Raw genomic sequence first — 19,113 nt, 5'->3', positions numbered from 1 at the left:
GAACCTGTTTTCCGCCTTTTTTGATATGAAATCTTTTTGCGGGTTATAATTTTTCTTTTTTAATTTCGCGGTTTTCTGCCTTTTTCTTCCATCTAAAGAGGGCATGTCCACCGGCTCTTCCAGCAGCATCTACCCCTCCAGCTCCCACCAGAAGACAAACCGAGGACAATCTTGAAATATAAAAATTTCCTCCTTGGGATTTGCTGCTGCTGCTGCCTCCGCCGCCACTGCTGCTGCCGCGGTGCAGTGCCAAGACTCTCGGAATAAATAAAAGCGGGCTCCTGTGTATCTCTAGATACATCCAGCTAATAGCTATTATTAGTTGGCCGTTTATTTCGAAGATCACAGATGAAGTGGGGACGCCTGTCTTCTTCATTTGGTCTGCGTGTGAAACAATAATACTCGTAACAAAAAGGAGGGAGATGGGGGAGAAAAAAATCCTAACATGAATCAGAAGAAATAATATCTAGCACACCCCCGTAAATCAACCTTCCCCCCCTTTCCTTCCCCCTCCCCCGATCCCTCTCTCTCCACACGCTCGCAGGCGCGGACACACACACACGCGCGCACAGACAGACAGACACACACACACATAGATAGACACGCACAGGCGCGCACACACACTGTACTGTGTATTTTCGGAGGAGGAGGTGGTGGTGGCTTTTGGAAGAGGAGGAAGAGGTGGTGTTGGGGAGGGGGGATCTCTTTCCCCATTTGGAGATGATTGTGCTATTCCTCTTTGCCTTGCTCTGGATGGTGGAGGGGGCCCTTTGCCAGCTCCATTACACGGTGCAGGAAGAGCAGGAGCATGGCACGTTCGTGGGGAATATCGCCGAAGACCTGGGCTTGGACATTACAAAACTTTCGGCTCGCCGCTTCCAGACGGCGCCCAACTCCCGCAGCCCTTACCTGGAGCTCAACCTGGAAACCGGGGTGCTCTACGTGAATGAGAAGATCGACCGGGAGCAGATCTGCAAGCAGAGCCCCTCCTGCCTCCTGCACCTGGAGGTCTTCCTGGAGAACCCCCTCGAGCTGTTCCGGGTGGAGATCGAGGTGCTGGACATCAACGACAACCCGCCCTCCTTCCCGGAGCCCGACCTCACCGTGGAGATCTCGGAGAGCGCCACGCCGGGCACCCGCTTCCCCCTGGAGAGCGCCTTCGACCCCGACGTGGGCACCAACTCGCTGCGCACCTACGAGATCACCCCCAACAGCTACTTCTCCCTCGACGTGCAGACGCAGGGGGACGGCAACCGCTTCGCCGAGCTGGTGCTGGACAAGCCCCTGGACCGGGAGCAGCAAGCGGTGCACCGCTACGTGCTGACTGCGGTGGACGGCGGGCAGCCCCAGCAGCGCACCGGCACCGCCCTGCTCACCATCAGGGTGCTGGACTCCAACGACAACGTCCCCGCCTTCGAGCAGCCCGTCTACACCGTATCGCTGCCGGAGAACTCGCCGCCGGGCACCCTGGTGCTGCAGCTCAACGCCACCGACCCCGACGAGGGCCAGAACGGCGAAGTGATCTACTCCTTCAGCAGCCACATCTCGGCCCGCGCCCGGGAGCTCTTCGGCATCGCGCCGCGCACCGGGCGGCTGGAGGTGAGCGGCGAGCTGGACTACGAGGAGAGCAGCGTGTACCAGGTGTACGTGCAAGCCAAGGACCTGGGGCCCAACGCCGTGCCGGCGCACTGCAAGGTGCTGGTGCGGGTGCTGGACGCCAACGACAACGCGCCCGAGATCAGCTTCTCCACCGTCAAGGAGGCGGTAAGCGAGGCGGCGGCGCCGGGCACCGTGGTGGCCCTCTTCAGCGTCTCGGACCGCGACTCGGAGGAGAACGGGCAGGTGCAGTGCGAGCTGCTGCAGGGCGACGCGCCCTTCCGCCTCAAGAGCTCCTTCAAGAACTACTACACCATCGTCACCGAGGGGCCGCTGGACCGTGAGCAACCGGGCGGCGACGCCTACACCCTCACCGTGGTGGCCCGGGACCGCGGCGAGCCGCCGCTGAGCACCAGCAAGTCCATCCAGGTGCGGGTGAGCGACGTGAACGACAACGCACCGCGTTTCAGCCAGCCCGTCTACCAGGTCTACGTGAGCGAGAACAACGTGCCCGGCGCCTACATCTACGCCGTCAGCGCCACCGACCGGGACCAGGGCGCCAACGCCCAGCTCGCCTACTCCATCCTGGAGAGCCAGATCCAGGGCATGTCCGTCTTCACCTATGTCTCCATCAACTCCGAGAACGGCTTCCTCTACGCCCTCCGCTCCTTCGACTACGAGCAGCTCAAGGAGTTCAGCTTCCAGGTGGAGGCCCGCGACGCCGGCGAGGAGCCGCAGCCGCTGGCCGGTAACGCCACCGTCAACATCGTCGTGGTGGACCAGAACGACAACGCCCCCGCCATCGTCAGCCCCCTGCCCGGCCGCAACGGCACCCCGGCGCGGGAGGCGCTGCCCCGCGGCGCCGAGCCAGGCTACCTGGTGAGCCGCGTGGCGGCGGTGGACGCCGACGACGGGGAGAACGCCCGCCTCACCTACAGCATCGTGCGGGGCAACGAGGCCAGCCTCTTCCGCATGGACTGGCGCACCGGGGAGCTGCGGACGGCCCGCAGGGTGCCGGCCAAGCGCGACCCCCAGCGCCCCTACGAGCTGGTCATCGAGGTGCGCGACCACGGGCAGCCGCCGCTCTCCTCCACCGCCGCCATCCAGGTGGTGCTGGTGGACGGCGCGGCCGAGCGGCCCGGCGGCGGCGGCGGCGGCGGCCTGGGCGCGGGGGCGGGCGCGGGGGGCGGCGGCGGCGGCTCCAGCGAGCATCGCCCCAGCCGCTCCGGGGGAGACACCTCGCTCGACCTCACCCTCATCCTCATCATCGCCCTGGGCTCCGTCTCCTTCATCTTCCTGCTGGCCATGATCGTCCTGGCCGTGCGCTGCCAGAAGGAGAAGAAGCTCAACATCTACACCTGCCTGGCCAGCGACTGCTGCCTGGGCTGCTGCTGCTGCTGCCCCTGCTGCAGCCGGCAGGCGCGGGCCCGCAAGAAGAAGCTCAGCAAGTCGGACATCATGCTGGTGCAGAGCTCCAACGTGCCCAGCAACCCGGCGCAGGTGCCGGTGGAGGAGTCGGGCAGCTTCGGCTCCCACCACCACAACCAGAACTACTGCTACCAGGTCTGCCTCACCCCCGAGTCCGCCAAGACCGACCTGATGTTCCTCAAGCCCTGCAGCCCCTCCCGCAGCACCGACGCCGAGCACAACCCCTGCGGGGCCATCGTCACCGGCTATGCCGACCAGCAGCCCGACATCATCTCCAACGGCAGCATTTTGTCCAGCGAGGTAAGGCCCGGGCGCCCGCCCCGCGCCGGACCGTTGGGCGACCGTTAGGGGACCGTTGGGCGGCCGGCCGTGCCCCGCCGCTGCACTGCGGGCTTTCCCCAAGCCCCGCGTCGCTTTCCCGTCGTCTCCCGAAGCTCCCTCCCCTCCTCTCCCGCCGGGGAAAGGCGCTTTGCTTTCCCCTTCGTCCTTCTGTTCCCTTTAATCCACTTGTCCGCCGCCTCCCTCCTCGCTGCCCTCTGATATTTGGGAGGCTTCAGCGAGGGAGAGGCGAGTGCGGGGCAGCCCCCCGGCCAGCCGCTACCTCCCTCTCACCCGGGCTCAGAAACTGTTGCAGCCCAGCGCGTGTCCCGATCCCCCCCCCCCCCCCGCCCCGGTGCCTGTGAGGGAAGCTGGCCCCGGCCGGGCAGCATCGGGGCGCAGAGGTCCCCCTGAGCCGCTGGCTGCAAGCGGATCGCCTGTGGGTTGGGGCGGGAGGGGGGGGAGTGTGCGTGTGCTGCTTTTCGCAGAGTCGCTGCAGCTGATGGTAATGAAATGACGTGAGGTGTAATCACAGGGTTTTCTGAAGCAACATTTTTAAAACTCTGTCTTTTTTTCTTCTTGAAATCTTTGCATGTGCAAGGCTTTGGGGGAACCCCCCTCTGGGACTGTGACAATCTCTACAGTTAGCAGGAACTTTAATTAATTTGTGAATTAGGGTTTATTAATTGACTTCTCTTTATCTGAACAGCTCTTTATAAACCAAAACTGAGTTCGCAAAGGAAAGCATCAAGAGTTTCTGTGAAACTATATGCAGAGACTTAACATCCCCTCCTGTTAAACATGTTGCTTATATTGTGTTATATAGTGTGTAGAGAATTTTTATCAAAGCGTATGCCATGCCATAATTCTCCCCTGTTAATCATTTTCTACTGGGTTAGCTCATACAGGCTCACAGTACCTCTCTGCCTGTGCACTAATGAAAACAACACGTTCTCTCTTAACGCGAATACTGAAACCTGAATACTGTCCAGCCTGGCAAAGGTGGTTTGAATAATATTTTCTAAAGCCTTAAGTTTTGCAGTAAAATTTCTAATATTGGCTTGTAAGATTGACCTCTCCTCAAAATGTCTATAAAATTCTGTCTTCTGTTGCCTTTTTGAGGACTCGAGGGCATCTCAATGTATCTTCTTCCTTAGGGTGCAGTAATTGTACTGTCTCCCCCTATTTTTATACACTGGAATTAAAAACAGGCTGAAAACTAGATTACAATAAGTTTTTTTCTCAGACTAAGTAGTACACAACTCTAGAAATAGTTCTGTTGATCTTTGTGGGAGTCCTTGTGATGCTCGACAGCATGCACTGTGAGAAAAAGTGTCAGAATCTCATCCCAAAAAACTCGGGAAAAAAATCCCTCGTGCCTTCCCATCTGTGCGAGTAAGAATACGAGCTGGGTTTTTTTCCCTTACATCCTAGAAACAGATTGTGTAGGCCTACTTGCAGCTAAACATTACCATTTATAGTGAATATGGTGAGCTGCTCTGGTATATTTTCTGATGCTGGTTACAGAAATATCAAGAGTTAAAATATTTCTCTGTATTTTCTTTTTCCCAGACAAAACATCAGCGTGCTGAGCTCAGTTATCTAGTTGACAGACCCCGACGAGTAAACAGGTATGAGCTCCTTAGCCTTGTTCTCCTAATGCATGCTTTAGCAAGTCTGAATGGGGCGCAGAAATGTGTTTACCGCAGATATAAAATAGTAGTAAAGCAATGGGAAATTGAACGTATGTAGAAGTATTAAATAACACAGTCGACTAAGTGAGTTTGAATTACGGCTTTTCTGAACTGGTTTCAAAACCAACTGAAAAGAGAACAAAATCTCGTTTTGTATAAGTCTAAAACGTGCTTTAAATACTTATGAATGCTTCTGTAGGGTCTTCCAGAAAACATTGGTCTCTCTGAGTTAAAAGTTCGCTTAAGTAAATGCTACCAAATTATTAATACCAATTACATGAAAACCAGGAAAGTAATAACGCTTACCGACCGTTCCAGCTGGACTACCAAGGTCTGAAAATGCCAGTTTTGTTTATGGTGGACAGAGCACCTCTGCAGCAGCAGTGCAGCAGGCAGGAGTGGGTGAATGCAGCGCCGTGTTTGGCCATGTGATGGCAGAAGAATGTTTTATGAGTTCCTCTTTCATGTTTATTCTAATGTAAAGATGTTTCTGTGTCTAGTTCTGCATTCCAGGAAGCAGACATAGTAAGCTCTAAGGACAGTGGTCATGGAGACAGTGAGCAAGGAGACAGTGATCATGATGCCACTAATCGAGGTCAATCCTCTGGTAAGTCTGATAAGAGAATGGAAATAGTAGCTCTTTAAGTAGGGAGACTAGAAAGAACAGTTACTTATAGGAATATAATACAAGAGTGGCATAAATAACGTCAGCATATTGTATGGGAGGCTGGGTTTAAGTCAGCTCGCTACTGAGTTACCTGGGCAAGGAGACAATTTTGAGCCCCTTTCATTCAGGGGGCAGAGTTTATTTTTATTCATTCGGCTGGGGGCGGTTGGTCTGTTATTCTGCATCATTTGCTGTTGCAAAACTTCCTGCACATTAAAACAAAGTTGTTGGTACATTTTATAGTGCATTTTTTTTCAATGGCAGATTCGCAGAATTTCAAAGCATTAGGCAATTTTGTTTAGTAGGCACTTCAGCTGGCATGGCAGTGTGAAGTGCAGGGGGAGTTCCCAAGGGAAAGAATGAACCCAGTGATTGAATGACAGCCAGACTGTGAGGATTTTTGCTGGGGATCAGTGGAGACACACTGGGTGCTCTGAATGTGTAATACCTTAGCATTTTTTGAGGATTGTTTTTTTAATTCAAATTGAGGCACCATATAGTATAAGTGATCTCCATGTTAATAAGGCTAAGGTATTCTTAAGCACATTTCTTTCAGTCCTGACAAAGGAAGGAAATGCTTTAAAAGACTGTGATTTGAATCACCTAGAAAATATATACATTGCGGTGTTATTCCCATGTGTACGGCTTGCTGTCTTTGCTCTCATACTGTCAGTTTTCTTCTGAAAGGGACATTTGTTTAGAGCCTATGCATTAGAATTCATTCTCACTCTCGCACTGCATTTTAGCCACAAATGCTTGTGCTTTCTTCCCTACCACAGCCTCCAAAGGTCTGGTATGAATTGATTCAATACAGTGATTTCTTTCCCCCTGTTTCCTCTGTGCTCTATCATGTAGGATTTGCTACAAGTGTGTCATACAAAATACTGCCAGAATCTCTCCAGTCGTCTATTTTTTAACCCTGACCCCCGTCTTAGAAGATACCAGGGCAAGGGACTCAGTACTGCCAGAGCAGTGCTGCCTCACCCGCGTGCTCTGTTAACGTCCTCTATGTTCTTGCTGCTATAGTCGCTGTGCCCTTAACGGTGGGAAACCCAGGCACCAGGGGAGGAGGAGGCTGCTACAGGGCCCCTTTATATTGCTGCAAGTCATTAATATGCAGACCTAATGAGACTCGAGAAGAGCCAAGAGTCTCCGGAGCTCCCTGCTTCTTGCAGGGCTTCATGCTAAGCGAACAGAGTGTCTATTTTGTGTCTGGGAACCTGACAACAAACCAGGTCTTGCCAGAAGTTTACATCCGAACACAGAGCCTCTTTCATTTTTGGCCTATATATGGCGTATGATTTATTGTTGTTTTAAAAAGCCATGTATTTAGCCTCCCCCCACCCTTTCTTTCGCACTGCTTCTGATGCAGCAATCAGTGCTACTGAGTTATAAAAAGCTCCCTCTCCTCCTGCCCTCCCTGCATTCCATTTTTTTTTCTTTTACGCATTTTACTGCAGCAGTCATCTCAATGAACATTTCAATCAGCTTAGTCCCTCAACATAATGAACCATAATAACCAAACAGGAGAGAAAAGAATAAACATCTGCAGAAGGGGCTGGATTTGACTGATGGTGGGAATATAATCATATAGTTGCACATCAACTGAAAGCTATTTTCTTTTAGATGCATTCAGTGCTGTTATTGTTGTGCCTCTGCTCTTTATTCTTTCTCTCCATTTTAAAAGTAGTCTGTCTCAGATATGAACACTGCAACTACTGTCAAACTTGGCATTAGTCCTTAGCTGGGTAAATTCTTCATTTTCATCATTTCTATTTTATCAAACTAGGGGAAAAAATCTATTCTATACTTTCAAAACAATTTCAAATCATTTAAGAATCTGATGTGATTTATGAACTTCTGTGTCTTCAGTGGTGATTACAAATGAAGTAATGAAAGCTGACAATTTGGTTTGGTCTACTCACAATTAACAGTTTGAACTGAAACCTCAAATACACAGAACTTCCAATGTAATATATTGGTGCTGTGATTTCAGAATAATTTGCATGCACAATTTTTTAAATGCTAGTTCCAAATAGATATTTAAATACAAATCTCTCCAGAAATTGCTTTAATCTTGTACATACGTATAATATAGTTTTCCTGTAAGTTTTGGGCTGAATCCTGCTGTCGTGATGCAAAGAACGTACCCCTTGACCTCAGCGATAACAAGATATTTTGATATAAAAACTTCACTCTTGCTGTTAGCTTTTGGTGATGAATTTTATGGAAAAAAAAGGAGCATAAATCTTGTTTGATCTTGAATGGCTAGAGGAAATATCTGAGGGAATGCCTTCTCAGCTTGTCAGTTGTTCTGGTGCTCTGTAATTAATTCTTTCTAAATTAATGAAGGAAAACACACTGGTTGATAACATGGGAGAAGTTTGGGCTGTTTTTTCCAAGATGTTACCTGATACCATGCAGCATCATATTTGTTTTCAAAAGCATTGTATCTGCATCCAAAAATATTTAGTAGAAAATTCACGTTGACAAATAAAACTCACTCCCTACCAGTTTCAGTCAGCATCATGTTCTACTTGCAAAACATCTTCTTACTGTTCTGTGCATGACTTCTGTTACTGTCACCAGTGAACAGTCTTGTGGCACACAAGTAGCTATTCTATAGTAGTCCGCTGCTAGCCAAGCTGACTGTCAAAAGTCATGGTCAATTATTAATTGGGAAGGAAGACATGCAGGATGAAAATCTGTCACTGTGTCATAGATTTATCCAGCACAATTATTTAGTGAAAATTCTGAACTAAGCTGTTCTATGTATCATAAAATGTTTTATTATGTTTTGAAATAAGATTCTAGTTCACCTTTTCACAAAATATATTTTCTTAATAGTGATTTAATCATGGTTTCAAATGTGCTGGAATGTATGTAAAGGATTAATATTGTTCCTATTAAAGTACCACCTGAATGCCTGGTAATTATCCACATTCTTATCTACCTTAACATCCACGAAGTACAAAAGTACCGTCATCTGCATTTAGCGGGGAATGGCAAGTAGTGGGATACTCAAGAGCCTAATTTTCATGGCTTGAGTAGTCATTTCGTTGACTGGGATAGGAATCTGAGCTTTTTGGAAAATGACTTTCCAAAGGTGAAGAAGCGCAAGAAGTTTTTGGCAGGCAGAGGAGGGGTTTCTCAAACCCAAGTGCGTGTTCTAATTACTTGTGCTCTTCTTTATCTGAAAATTGTTGAGACAAAAGCTGCTATTTGTTGTAGAACAAATGCAACTCATACAACGCTACTACCTGTTATTAACACACTGTATTTCAATCACGTTCTGTAGGAGTAATTTCTAAGCATGAGGTTAGTTTATTTCCCATGGTTGATTAAATTCTTGGCCTCCCTTGTGAAATTGCCGACTTGGGTGCCAATTAATACTCTACGTGTGTGTATGTTTAAATTGTATGATTAGACACCTGTCCTGTAAGATTTGGACTCATGCCATCAACTTATTTCATGTGGTTGCTCACTAGCTACTCAGCTTTCTCAAGCCGAACATGCAGAGTTCTTCACAATATTACCTTTGTTTCACCTTTTTCACTGATTTGGCATGATCTCTCAGATGCGCTTCAGGAAGGAATATCCAAGATGTGAAGCTAAGTAAATATACTGTCAGGTATATACTATAAAATGCCTCAGCTTTTTTGATAATCTCCTCTGTGCAGTACTGGGCAGTACGCATTGGTGACCGGCTGAGATCTAAAATTAGGCTTTCACTAGTGGACTTTATGAGGGGAATTGGTAGGGGTCTAATACAAAGGCACAGGGTGAAACATTGCCCCACACCTTTTCAGTACAGACTAGGTAAACCCCAAGAGGGTTAGTACGTGTTATTGCAGAAGAGCTATGATATTTCAGTGTTCACAAGGAGAAGAATTTGAGATGTCAGAAGGAGAATTTTAGCAATAAAGGGACAGAGAAAACCAGTATTCCTTCTGAGCCTATGCAGAATGACAGCTAAATCCTGTTTTGAAGATCACTTGGGCTAATAGTCTGTCTTGGATAAAGTGAGAGTGAACATGAAAATGGCTTAGAAAAGTGCTTTGACTCAAGCTGAGGGTGGTTCCTTTTTCTCTTTTTCTCTTCTCTCCTTGGGCTGCATGCTTAATAATGTTCACATCTCAATGGTCCAGATAGGGCTTTGAAGTTGAGATATGGAAGAGCTGAATATTGAAGATGTTTGAGTCTTTATTCATGTTCTCATGCAGATGAAGTCAGTTTTATCCAAGGCAGCAACACCAATTACTTAGCAAGAAAGAATGATAATTCTGTTTCATAAAGTCCAGTTCTTCAACAGATAAAGCCTTCTACAAAGGAGGTTAACATCATTATCCTTATTTACTGACACAAAACAGGAATCATAGGGAAATAAGTAACTTGCTCAAGGATAATCTAACCAAATGGATAGTTGTTCTGGTAATGGAGCTCTGAAAAGGAGGCCTGGTTCCCTATGTCTCACCTATCTCGCATCTGACTAGCTTTTTTAAGAAAAACTATCACAGAAGAAACGGAAAATGCCATTTAATTCCAAGTAAAAGCCAGTTATACAAAAAATTACACATGTTGGGGGGAAAAAACCCCTCTCAATAACAACACTACAAAATACTTTGTCAACATTTAATTTGTATTTTCGCTTCTTATTACATCATTTACTCAGTAATTCATATGAACGTGTTCATTCATTGCTCTAAAGGCTTGGTGTATGGCTCTTCTCCCTTAATTAAATTAAGAAAGAATACATTATTTAAAAATGGTTTTAGGCCTAATTTTTGCTTTGATCTAAACTGTTTTTCAAACCAATTAGAATTCATGCACATAGAAATTTTGATTTTCTCCTTTTGAAATATGAAAAGGAAGCAAATTGGGAATATGCTTCAGAAATGCAGCAAGTATCTGATTCAAAGCACGTGAGTTCAGGAAATTCAGATGCAGATATCAAACTTAAGATTTAACTCCTCTTCTGGTTTTTGGTTTCCTTTGAGGGAGGGGCGGGGGCTTGTTTTCCTTCAAAATCTGCAAAGTTAAGGTTGTGTGAGAGCTCGTATTGCCCTCTGGCCTATCTAGTAACAAGACTTGAACAAAGAGGAATGAACTAGTGGCCTTTGCCATGAGCTTTTATATGTATGCTGTATTTGGAATAGTGCAATGCTTATCATTTTTCAGCACTTCAGTGCACTATACTATCTATCTGTATCCACAAAGGACATTGGAAATTCATAATTCAGAGTCACCTTTAAAATCTCAGTTTCTCTGCATGCAAGGTCTAATACGATAACTAAATGAAAAATATAAAGCATTTTTCTTTAATGTGGATTTGCAATTATGATGGATAGTTTAGTTCTGAAGGATCATATATATAACCAGATTTATGAGGGAGATGAGATGGAAGTGTTATACTGCTGAACATTTCTTTTTGTTATAAATCAAGAATATGATTCTTGGTGTATGAAGGAGTTCTGTGCTGAATGTCTTACTTCGTTTACCATGATATATCCTTCCTTCTTGAAAAATAGCAAATAGCCTTTTCCCCCCCCCCGTTCATAATGTTTTCCCGTTAGAAACAGAGACTACTATACATGACCCACAGGAAAAAGGTGGAGGAAGAATAGCCAGCATTCATATCATAGTCAGTGTAAATATACATAGGTGCCCAGGGATTTCAAAATCTGATTGCTAATTTGAATGTATTTTCTGTCAAAATACTAAAACCAAGGGCTTGGTTCTGCACCCATTAAACTCTTAGGGAATGTTGTGACTGATTCAAGTAGGAACAATACCCAACCCAGGCCTCTCTGAACATTTTGTTCCCATCCTAAACAAGCATTTACATTCTAGCTGTGTGTTCCAGCAGTGCATATTAAAATTCAGATGTATAAGTATATACATTTTTTTTTCTTTTACAAGTTCTCATCTTCAAGGGGGGAGAAGTTTGTCATACAAGCTTACATTTTATATCCCCTACATTTATTACTTGGTTTATTCAAAATCTTGATTTATAGTGGCTATAACACCTCTTTTATACTAAGCTGATATGTAATACTATTCAGTGCACTGCAGTAGACAAGCAGTATTCAAAAGGGAACTAAAAAAATAATATTTGGATAGAGACATTTTGCAGTTTAGCAGCTGATGTGAAAACAAAATAGTAAAATGGAGGGTAATTTTCCAGGGGAAATAAAAATCCATGAAGGGAAAAAAAGGGTCTAACTTTGAATATATATCTTAAAAACAATATTATTATAATATCTCCCTCCCCACTGACTAAAGAATATAATTTGATATTTATCCATAAGTTTTTCTTTCTCCTGCTGTCTTTCAGGAAATGTTGAATGAATACGGTCAGTGATACACTGATAGCAAAATGTAACTGTAATCATTTTCCTATTAAAAGTAGGGTTGTTTGTTGTTTACATGTAACTTTGCTAGGAAGTCTGAAAATGGAAATAACCATTTTGTGTTAATTGTCACTTAAATCTTCTGAATGGCAAAAAGTTAGACACATAAAATATGTCCTTTCTTGCATAGGAGGTATTTTTGTGCAGACATTTCAATATGTAAGATACACACACACATGGTTTTATAGACATTGTTATATATTATTTTCTTTCTGGGAAGCCTGCATCTAAATCTTGCTTTTCAGTCTTTGATAGCTACTACCACTATGGCATTTAGAACTATACAATTTGTATGCCTTGCCTGATGATCAGCATCTGATTCCTTAATCATATTTGCAGTTCACGTTTGCATTCTTCAACAGTTCACTGATCAGTAATTTATTTTCAGACTTCTGTATGCCAATTATCAATGCAAGGTTCTAATCGAAACTGGACCTAGCATTGTATATTACTTAATTTAAAATTTAAAAGTCATTATAAAGTGAGATTAATCTGAGATAAAAATCTTTTTTTCTTTCTTCATATTTTTTCTGTCAAGTGACTGCCTTTAGTGCTCAAGCACTTGTTGATAGCTCAGAAAGATTCTCGCTTGCTGAAGAGATTGTTTTTTGTAGTGTGAGATATTGCATAAATATCACTAATATAAGTCAAATTATGGTTCAAAACAGAATTCTTAATACTAATCCTCACATTGGAGATCAAGCTAATCCAGTTCTTTACAATGTTGGCTGGTGAAATGAGCTACATTACATGAATCTTATTACAGCTGTTCAAAATTTTTTCCTATTTCTCTTGCAAGTAGTGTCATTTTTTGTGATTCTAATGCAATGCTTGTAAATGCAATGTTTATAACAGATTTAGTTCAGTTTTGACATACACCTATTCTAAGACACTCAGTTCTCTTTATAAATACAAGAAAAAGATAATTTCTTTACTGTTCTGCTTTTCTGTATGATGTTGAACACCAACTTGGAGACACTGGTATTTATTTTACTCTATGCTTATGACTTCATACACCATTCCTCTCAAAACAAGTATAATCCAACAATTTAGTGACTCACAGTCAGGAAATATTCTCTTGGAAGGCCGATCTGAAGGTAGTCAATAGAAGCATAGCTTGTCATTTGAAATCTTAATAGCATTAAAGGATTTGTAAGCAAACAGTTCCGTGTTGGCAGGGACAAGTGTTTGCTTATATAGGGGAAGCATTAACAATATTGTCAATAGTATCCACAGCCATGTCACATCGGTCTACAGCTACCTTTGTACCGCTAATTACAGTAATTTATTATAGGATTCTCTCCCATTACTTGGATGACTTGATGATAGTAAGGACTGCTGCAGTAGCAATGGAAACCATCTCTGAAAGCATGATGTAACAATTGATTAAATAAGCCATCCTGATCACTTGAAAGCTGGGTTCCTACTTTGTAAGATCTGCTTTCGATATCAATAGGCTCTATCTGTATACTAATGTATGCACAGAGAGTTCCTTTATAGGACTCATTAATATTTCATTTTCATAAATGAAATCTGTGATTCCTCAATCAGGACATTTCATTTCTTCGGTCGGAGATACATTTATGTAGAAACAATTCCTTCATGTTCTTAAACAAGTATTTTCAACTGGTGAACCACAGACATCAACCTGCAAGTGGAATTGAACCTTATTTGAATGGGTTCTAAACAGTGAGATCTGCAAGTGATTTTGTGAGATAGAAGCACCAATACCCTTCTTCTTGTGATATTTTTGTGTGTGTGTGACATTCTGGCATTTAGTTACACTTATTAAATGGTGTCTTTGACTTCTGAAGACTGGACAATCAGATTTTTTTTTTTGTTGAGGAGATGAAAGTAGTGGAAGAAGTTCTTATGACATTTCTCTTTCCGCTTCCATTTCTTGGCATAATCTTTCTTATCTGTCAGCAGCTGTTCATGATGCTGAAGCTTATATCTGTAGTTTCTTTTTCTCTCATGCTTGCAGGCATGGATCTCTTCTCCAATTGCACGGAGGAATGTAAAGCACTGGGCCACTCAGATCGGTGCTGGATGCCTTCCTTTGTTCCATCTGATGGACGCCAAGCTGCAGATTACCGCAGCAATCTGCATGTACCTGGCATGGACTCCGTTCCAGACACTGAAGTGTTTGAAACACCAGAAGCCCAGCCGGGGGCAGAAAGGTCCTTCTCCACCTTCGGCAAAGAGAAGGCCCTTCACAACACTCTGGAGAGAAAGGAGTTGGATGGACTGCTGTCTAATACACGAGCGCCTTACAAACCACCATATTTGAGTAAGTACTATTCAAAAAGCTGTATGAAAGTGTTCCCTTTGCGGGAATAAAAATTAGCTCTTTCTGCTATTCATAGTAGGAATAATACAGACACAATTTTAGGAGCAGAGGGGAAAAATGGCTTCTCTTGGATTCAGGCACACTGAAGAAGGCATTGTTCAATGCTTTTAAAAAAAGACAAAACCTTGATTGTTTTTAGCGTGACATGATTGTCAACAACAAAAGTATCAGCTGATATTAGCAGGGGAGTTGCTCAGTTTTGTTTTCTGATGCTGGATTATTTTCAAAGTTTTCTTGGATAGATGGTTTAAACGTTGACATTGCCAGGCTAACATTTTTTAAGATTAAAATTAAGTCGAGAGTCCTAGGAGCTTCTTTTTATGACTGAGCAGTATCTTGTGAATAAACAGTATGTGTATTATTTTGAAGTAACTATTTACATAGTTAACATTAAGGGTTTGTAAGGAAGAAGACAAAACTTTTTGCCTTCGGTCTGATCATCTTTCAGCCTACATAGTATTGACTTTTGTCAGCGCTCCTCCGTGCCTTCTGTCTTGTTCCAAAATCTTGCCTCTTTCTTTAGTCACCTTTTGACTATGGTTGGGTGGCATGAAAGAGTGTGATAGACCTTCGTAATTCCTTTTGGAGTCTGAGCCAGTAGAATCCTTGAGTAATACTTTGGTCTAATATGTCTTTTCATTCTATTTAGCATCCTTCTGTATTTGATTAGAGACTGTAATCTCCTTGACTTCAAGAGTTTTATGATGTTTATTTCATCCCAATAAGCCAAAGATGTTAACATTGCAATACCGACCCTTTTTAAAGCAACAAAAGTCTTTTAGGACAGCAGATCGGGAGTAAAAAAAAGAATCTCACTGAATGGTATTAGTTTATTTATTGTGATAAAGCATTTAGTTGTTCTGAAAGGTGCTGCACTGGCAGTCCTGACATGTGAAGATCTTCGCTACAGATCATTCTCAGCATAGACAATTCAGTTCTCCCTTCTTAATTAGCTGTCTAGGTATTTCAGTCCTTCAGAGAGGTCTTTTTACCACTTCACTCTTTAGATTTGCTTTACTGAAAGCTTCTAAATTTGGATACCAATTCTGATATGTGAAAGCCATTCCTAAAAAACCTGTCCTGAGACAATATCAGCTTATTTTGTGTAGGCTAAAATGTCAGGTGTCAATCATCTGGTCATACTCTAAAGACCAATGTGAAATTTCACTTAGCTATGACCTAACGACTCATGACTCTGTCTTTCCCTATCTGGTCTTCCATCATTTACCTCTAGGAAACATTCTTTAGTACTAAGCTGTAATCTAGCAGTACTAATTTCATCTCTATCACTTCAGTTAAAAATTTGAGTTTTGTAGCACTGATGCTACACAGACACTGATGCTACAATCACAACAGAGTTCCGATGCAGTATGTGCATTCCAATGATGATTACATTTGGTGACACCACAATGGTAGTTCTGTTCTGTTTTGCTCTAGGCCTGGGAGTTTTACTTCACATAACAATGAAATATTTATTTTATTGATAGTTTAGGAATTTTAAATTTTGTTCAGCTAACATAAGTAGTATTGATGAATGATGTGTTTACATATAGACATTGATCTATATTTTACACTTTTCTGGTATAAAGGCATAAAAATTGGAGGTAAAATGTCAGAAGTACAAAATATAAGTAAGTGGTATTATGTAATCCACACTTGAGAATCCAGATTTAGTTTTGCTTTTTTCTTTGAACATCAAAGCTAAAACTGCTACAAAACAAGAGTAATATTTCTCCGTTTTATTTTCCTTTATTTAATATTTTCTTTAGTAAAATTTTAGATTATCATTGTATTGCAAGTAACAGGAGCAAAGAAAAGAGAGTGAGATAGTTGTAGCAATGAGTAAATAATTCATTATTAATAATGTATTCAATGAATAAGGCAAGAGGAATGCATAAGTGGAAGTTGATTCAGGAAGGAACTTTAGTTGAGCCACTGGGTAATTGCAATTGTAATAAAATTAAATTCAACTTCTTATCAAAGAAGATCATATCAAAATCAGTTTATGAGGAGAATGATTTTTTTAAAAGAAGTGATTAAAATGTATGAAACAGAACCTTCATATTCAGCAAAAATACTGTTTGAAAAAATGCAGCATGTATGAAAACGGCCATATGAAAAATCAGTATCAAAGAAAAAAAAGCATATTGCAGAATACAAAACCTATTTGAACTAAAAAGGTCTCTTAAAAAAAAGAGATTCTTAAGCAAAATGATCAGAAAAGAGCATAAGTTCTAGCAGGTAAACTTTAGGAAAGTAATTAGTGGAGATAAGAGGGACGACTTAGAGCAGATAGCCAAAGGCATGCAAATAAATATAGACAATTTTTAAGATGTCAGGTGTAGTAATCTAGGAGAGAATTGGTGGGTCTTTTGAGCTGCAGTTAGTGAGGACAAGGACGTTGCAGAGATTCTAAACTGTTTCTTTGCATTGCACCAGAGGAGGGACGGAGAAAGAAAGACAGGCCACCCATATTTAGGAAGCCACCCATCCCAGGTAACCATTTCAAATAAATGTGCAAGACTGAGTCATGGAAGAAGATGTTGTTGAAAAATTGACTAAAACAAATAGGAAGAAGTCAGTGGATTATGTGTTTCTTTAATTTTCAGTTTCTAGCAGAAGCTAGTAACCAAAGAATGTCAGACGTTGTGTTTAGCATTAAATAAGGTACCAGAAAACCTTGTAAATTAGAGACCAGTGAGAAACCTTAGCATAGGACATAAAATTGTAACTCGGGGGTTTTAGGAACAAGGTACCTGGCATCTGTCCAGGAAAATTGCACAGAAAGATTGTCAATTTATTAGAATTTTTATAGAGTGGGTGAGAATTAATCAATATAGTGTATTTAAACTGTCAAAAAAAAAACCCTTTAGCATAGCTTCTGTGTGGTAGAAGAAGCTACTAAAGTAAGCAAGTGTTGTCACAGGGCAAAGCATTACCAGACTCTGTGTGCCTAAGAGAAAAAAATCATAAGGATAAATGGAACATCTTAGCAGAAGCAGAGTTCCCCGAGTGTCTATGCGGAGATCTATGGAGTTTAAAAAAATGAATTATCTAGAAACGGAAATGAGAAAAAGGGAGCGGTATTTGCAGATGACATAAAATTGTTTAAGTCAATCAAGTCTCTAACAGACCACGTATGCCCACATTGTGCAGTGAAGCATGGTCCAGAAAACCCAGTCTGCTTCTGACCCAGCTCGCTCTGGAATTGAAGGCTGCAGAGCGGTGTCAGCACGGTGGAATAGGTGAGCGAACTTACTCGCTTAAGCTGTGCCATTAGCGCAATAGCTGCAAATGTAAACTGGTAGCTCTCCGTGGAGCTTTCACTGTGCCATGTAAGTGTATCTGCTCAGGTTTGTGTCTGCTTGGTGAGTCCTGCACTGTGTTCCAATGGGTACATTCAGTGCAGAACCTTAGAAAAGATAAATGAGGAAGGCGATGTATATTATCATCAGAAATTTGAATCCTTCTTGAGAAAAAAGACCATGCAATAATGCCCTGAAAGTGTCCCCCAATGTACAAAGCCAGCAAGAACGAAATAAAACGCCAGGTTGTAAAAGGGAATTGAATTGAAAGTACACTAAAAAAGTATTACAAAACCCTTACACAAAACATGTCACTATGTTGCTCTTGCCAGTCGATTAATTCCATAGAAATACATAGCATAATGGCAAAAACACTGAAAATATTTCTATGCAAAGTCATATCAAAAGCTTAGTACTAATTAATTTAGACAAGCTGTGAAAGGGACATGAAGTAAACAGGAGACTGTGTGAAAACAGAGAAGGTAAGCTGGGCACCTTCGTTTGCCGTTCTCAATAACAAGAGAGCAGTAAGGCAGCAAAGCAATTGAAGGGCAACCAGCTCATGAACTGATAAGATCATACACATTTGATAAAATGATACACATTTGACACAAATAATACAGTAATCTGTCAAACTTATGATTATGGGGTATGATTGAAACCAAAGGCTTAATAGTGGGGATTTGGGTGTTTGCTGCTTTGTTGTATGAGGTTTAGGTCATTGCATGGGTAAATGAAAACAGTAGCAGCTATAATACAAATTATAATGTAGAAAAAGATGTAAATCCTCATACTTGAAAGGGTTTCTTTATGTCCCATTATCAAATTTTCACCTTACTGGTCTAAGCCATTGGACTTATTCATACACCAGTTTCCACATAAACATACATAGTCTGTATATGCAGCAGAATACACCAAAACTAGATCTTTTTGTACTCAGAAGAATATATTTTTTACATATGTTTCATATGTTTATTAAGAATTGATTATAAGTATTTATTATGAATACAAGTTATAAAATTGTGATGGGATCAATAAATTGTAGGGTTTTTGAAAACAGTTTTCTCATAGAGTGACTCCAGGATTCTTCTAGCTTGCATGTTCTTCTTACTGCGTAATTTACACTTATTTCTTCTTATTTATCCATGTGATTTGAACTGTTTGCCTTTCTGCAAACAGTTAAGAAATATTCATAATGACGTAAATGTTCATAAAACATGAAAGAGATTCTGAACTTGACTAGAGAAAATAAGTGAAATAACACTGGTGAGGAAAATAAAATGTAGCTTTTGAACAATTCCTATATTTTAAAAATAGATTCTAACCATTTCTGTCTAATTTTTCA

The 19,113-nt window shown here is 42.4% G+C and overlaps 1 protein-coding gene across 1 annotated transcript; it reads left to right on the top strand.

The window, feature by feature from the left end:
• Window positions 1-720: 720 nt before the first annotated feature.
• On the top strand, window positions 721-14,453 carry PCDH10 (protocadherin 10). The gene is made up of 4 exons (XM_075150484.1): window positions 721-3,324; window positions 4,915-4,973; window positions 5,537-5,643; window positions 14,098-14,453. Exons 1-4 carry the CDS (start codon window positions 721-723, stop codon window positions 14,451-14,453), a joined length of 3,126 nt encoding a protein of 1,041 aa, XP_075006585.1.
• Window positions 14,454-19,113: the final 4,660 nt, after the last annotated feature.

This window comes from Calonectris borealis, chromosome 4 (genome assembly GCF_964195595.1).
Source record: "Calonectris borealis chromosome 4, bCalBor7.hap1.2, whole genome shotgun sequence".
NCBI classification, from domain to species: Eukaryota; Metazoa; Chordata; class Aves; order Procellariiformes; family Procellariidae; genus Calonectris; species Calonectris borealis.
The sequence above is the reverse complement of the archived record's forward strand: the minus strand, read 5'-3'. Positions and strand labels throughout refer to the sequence as shown.

Coding starts and splice junctions, on each gene's coding strand:
- PCDH10 (XM_075150484.1), top strand. CDS start 721: ATGATTGTGCTATTCCTCTTTGCCTTGCTCTGGATGGTGGAGGGGGCC. Junction 3,325..4,914: donor GCAGCATTTTGTCCAGCGAG/GTAAGGCCCGGG, acceptor TCTTTTTCCCAG/ACAAAACATCAGCGTGCTGA. Junction 4,974..5,536: donor AGACCCCGACGAGTAAACAG/GTATGAGCTCCT, acceptor TTCTGTGTCTAG/TTCTGCATTCCAGGAAGCAG.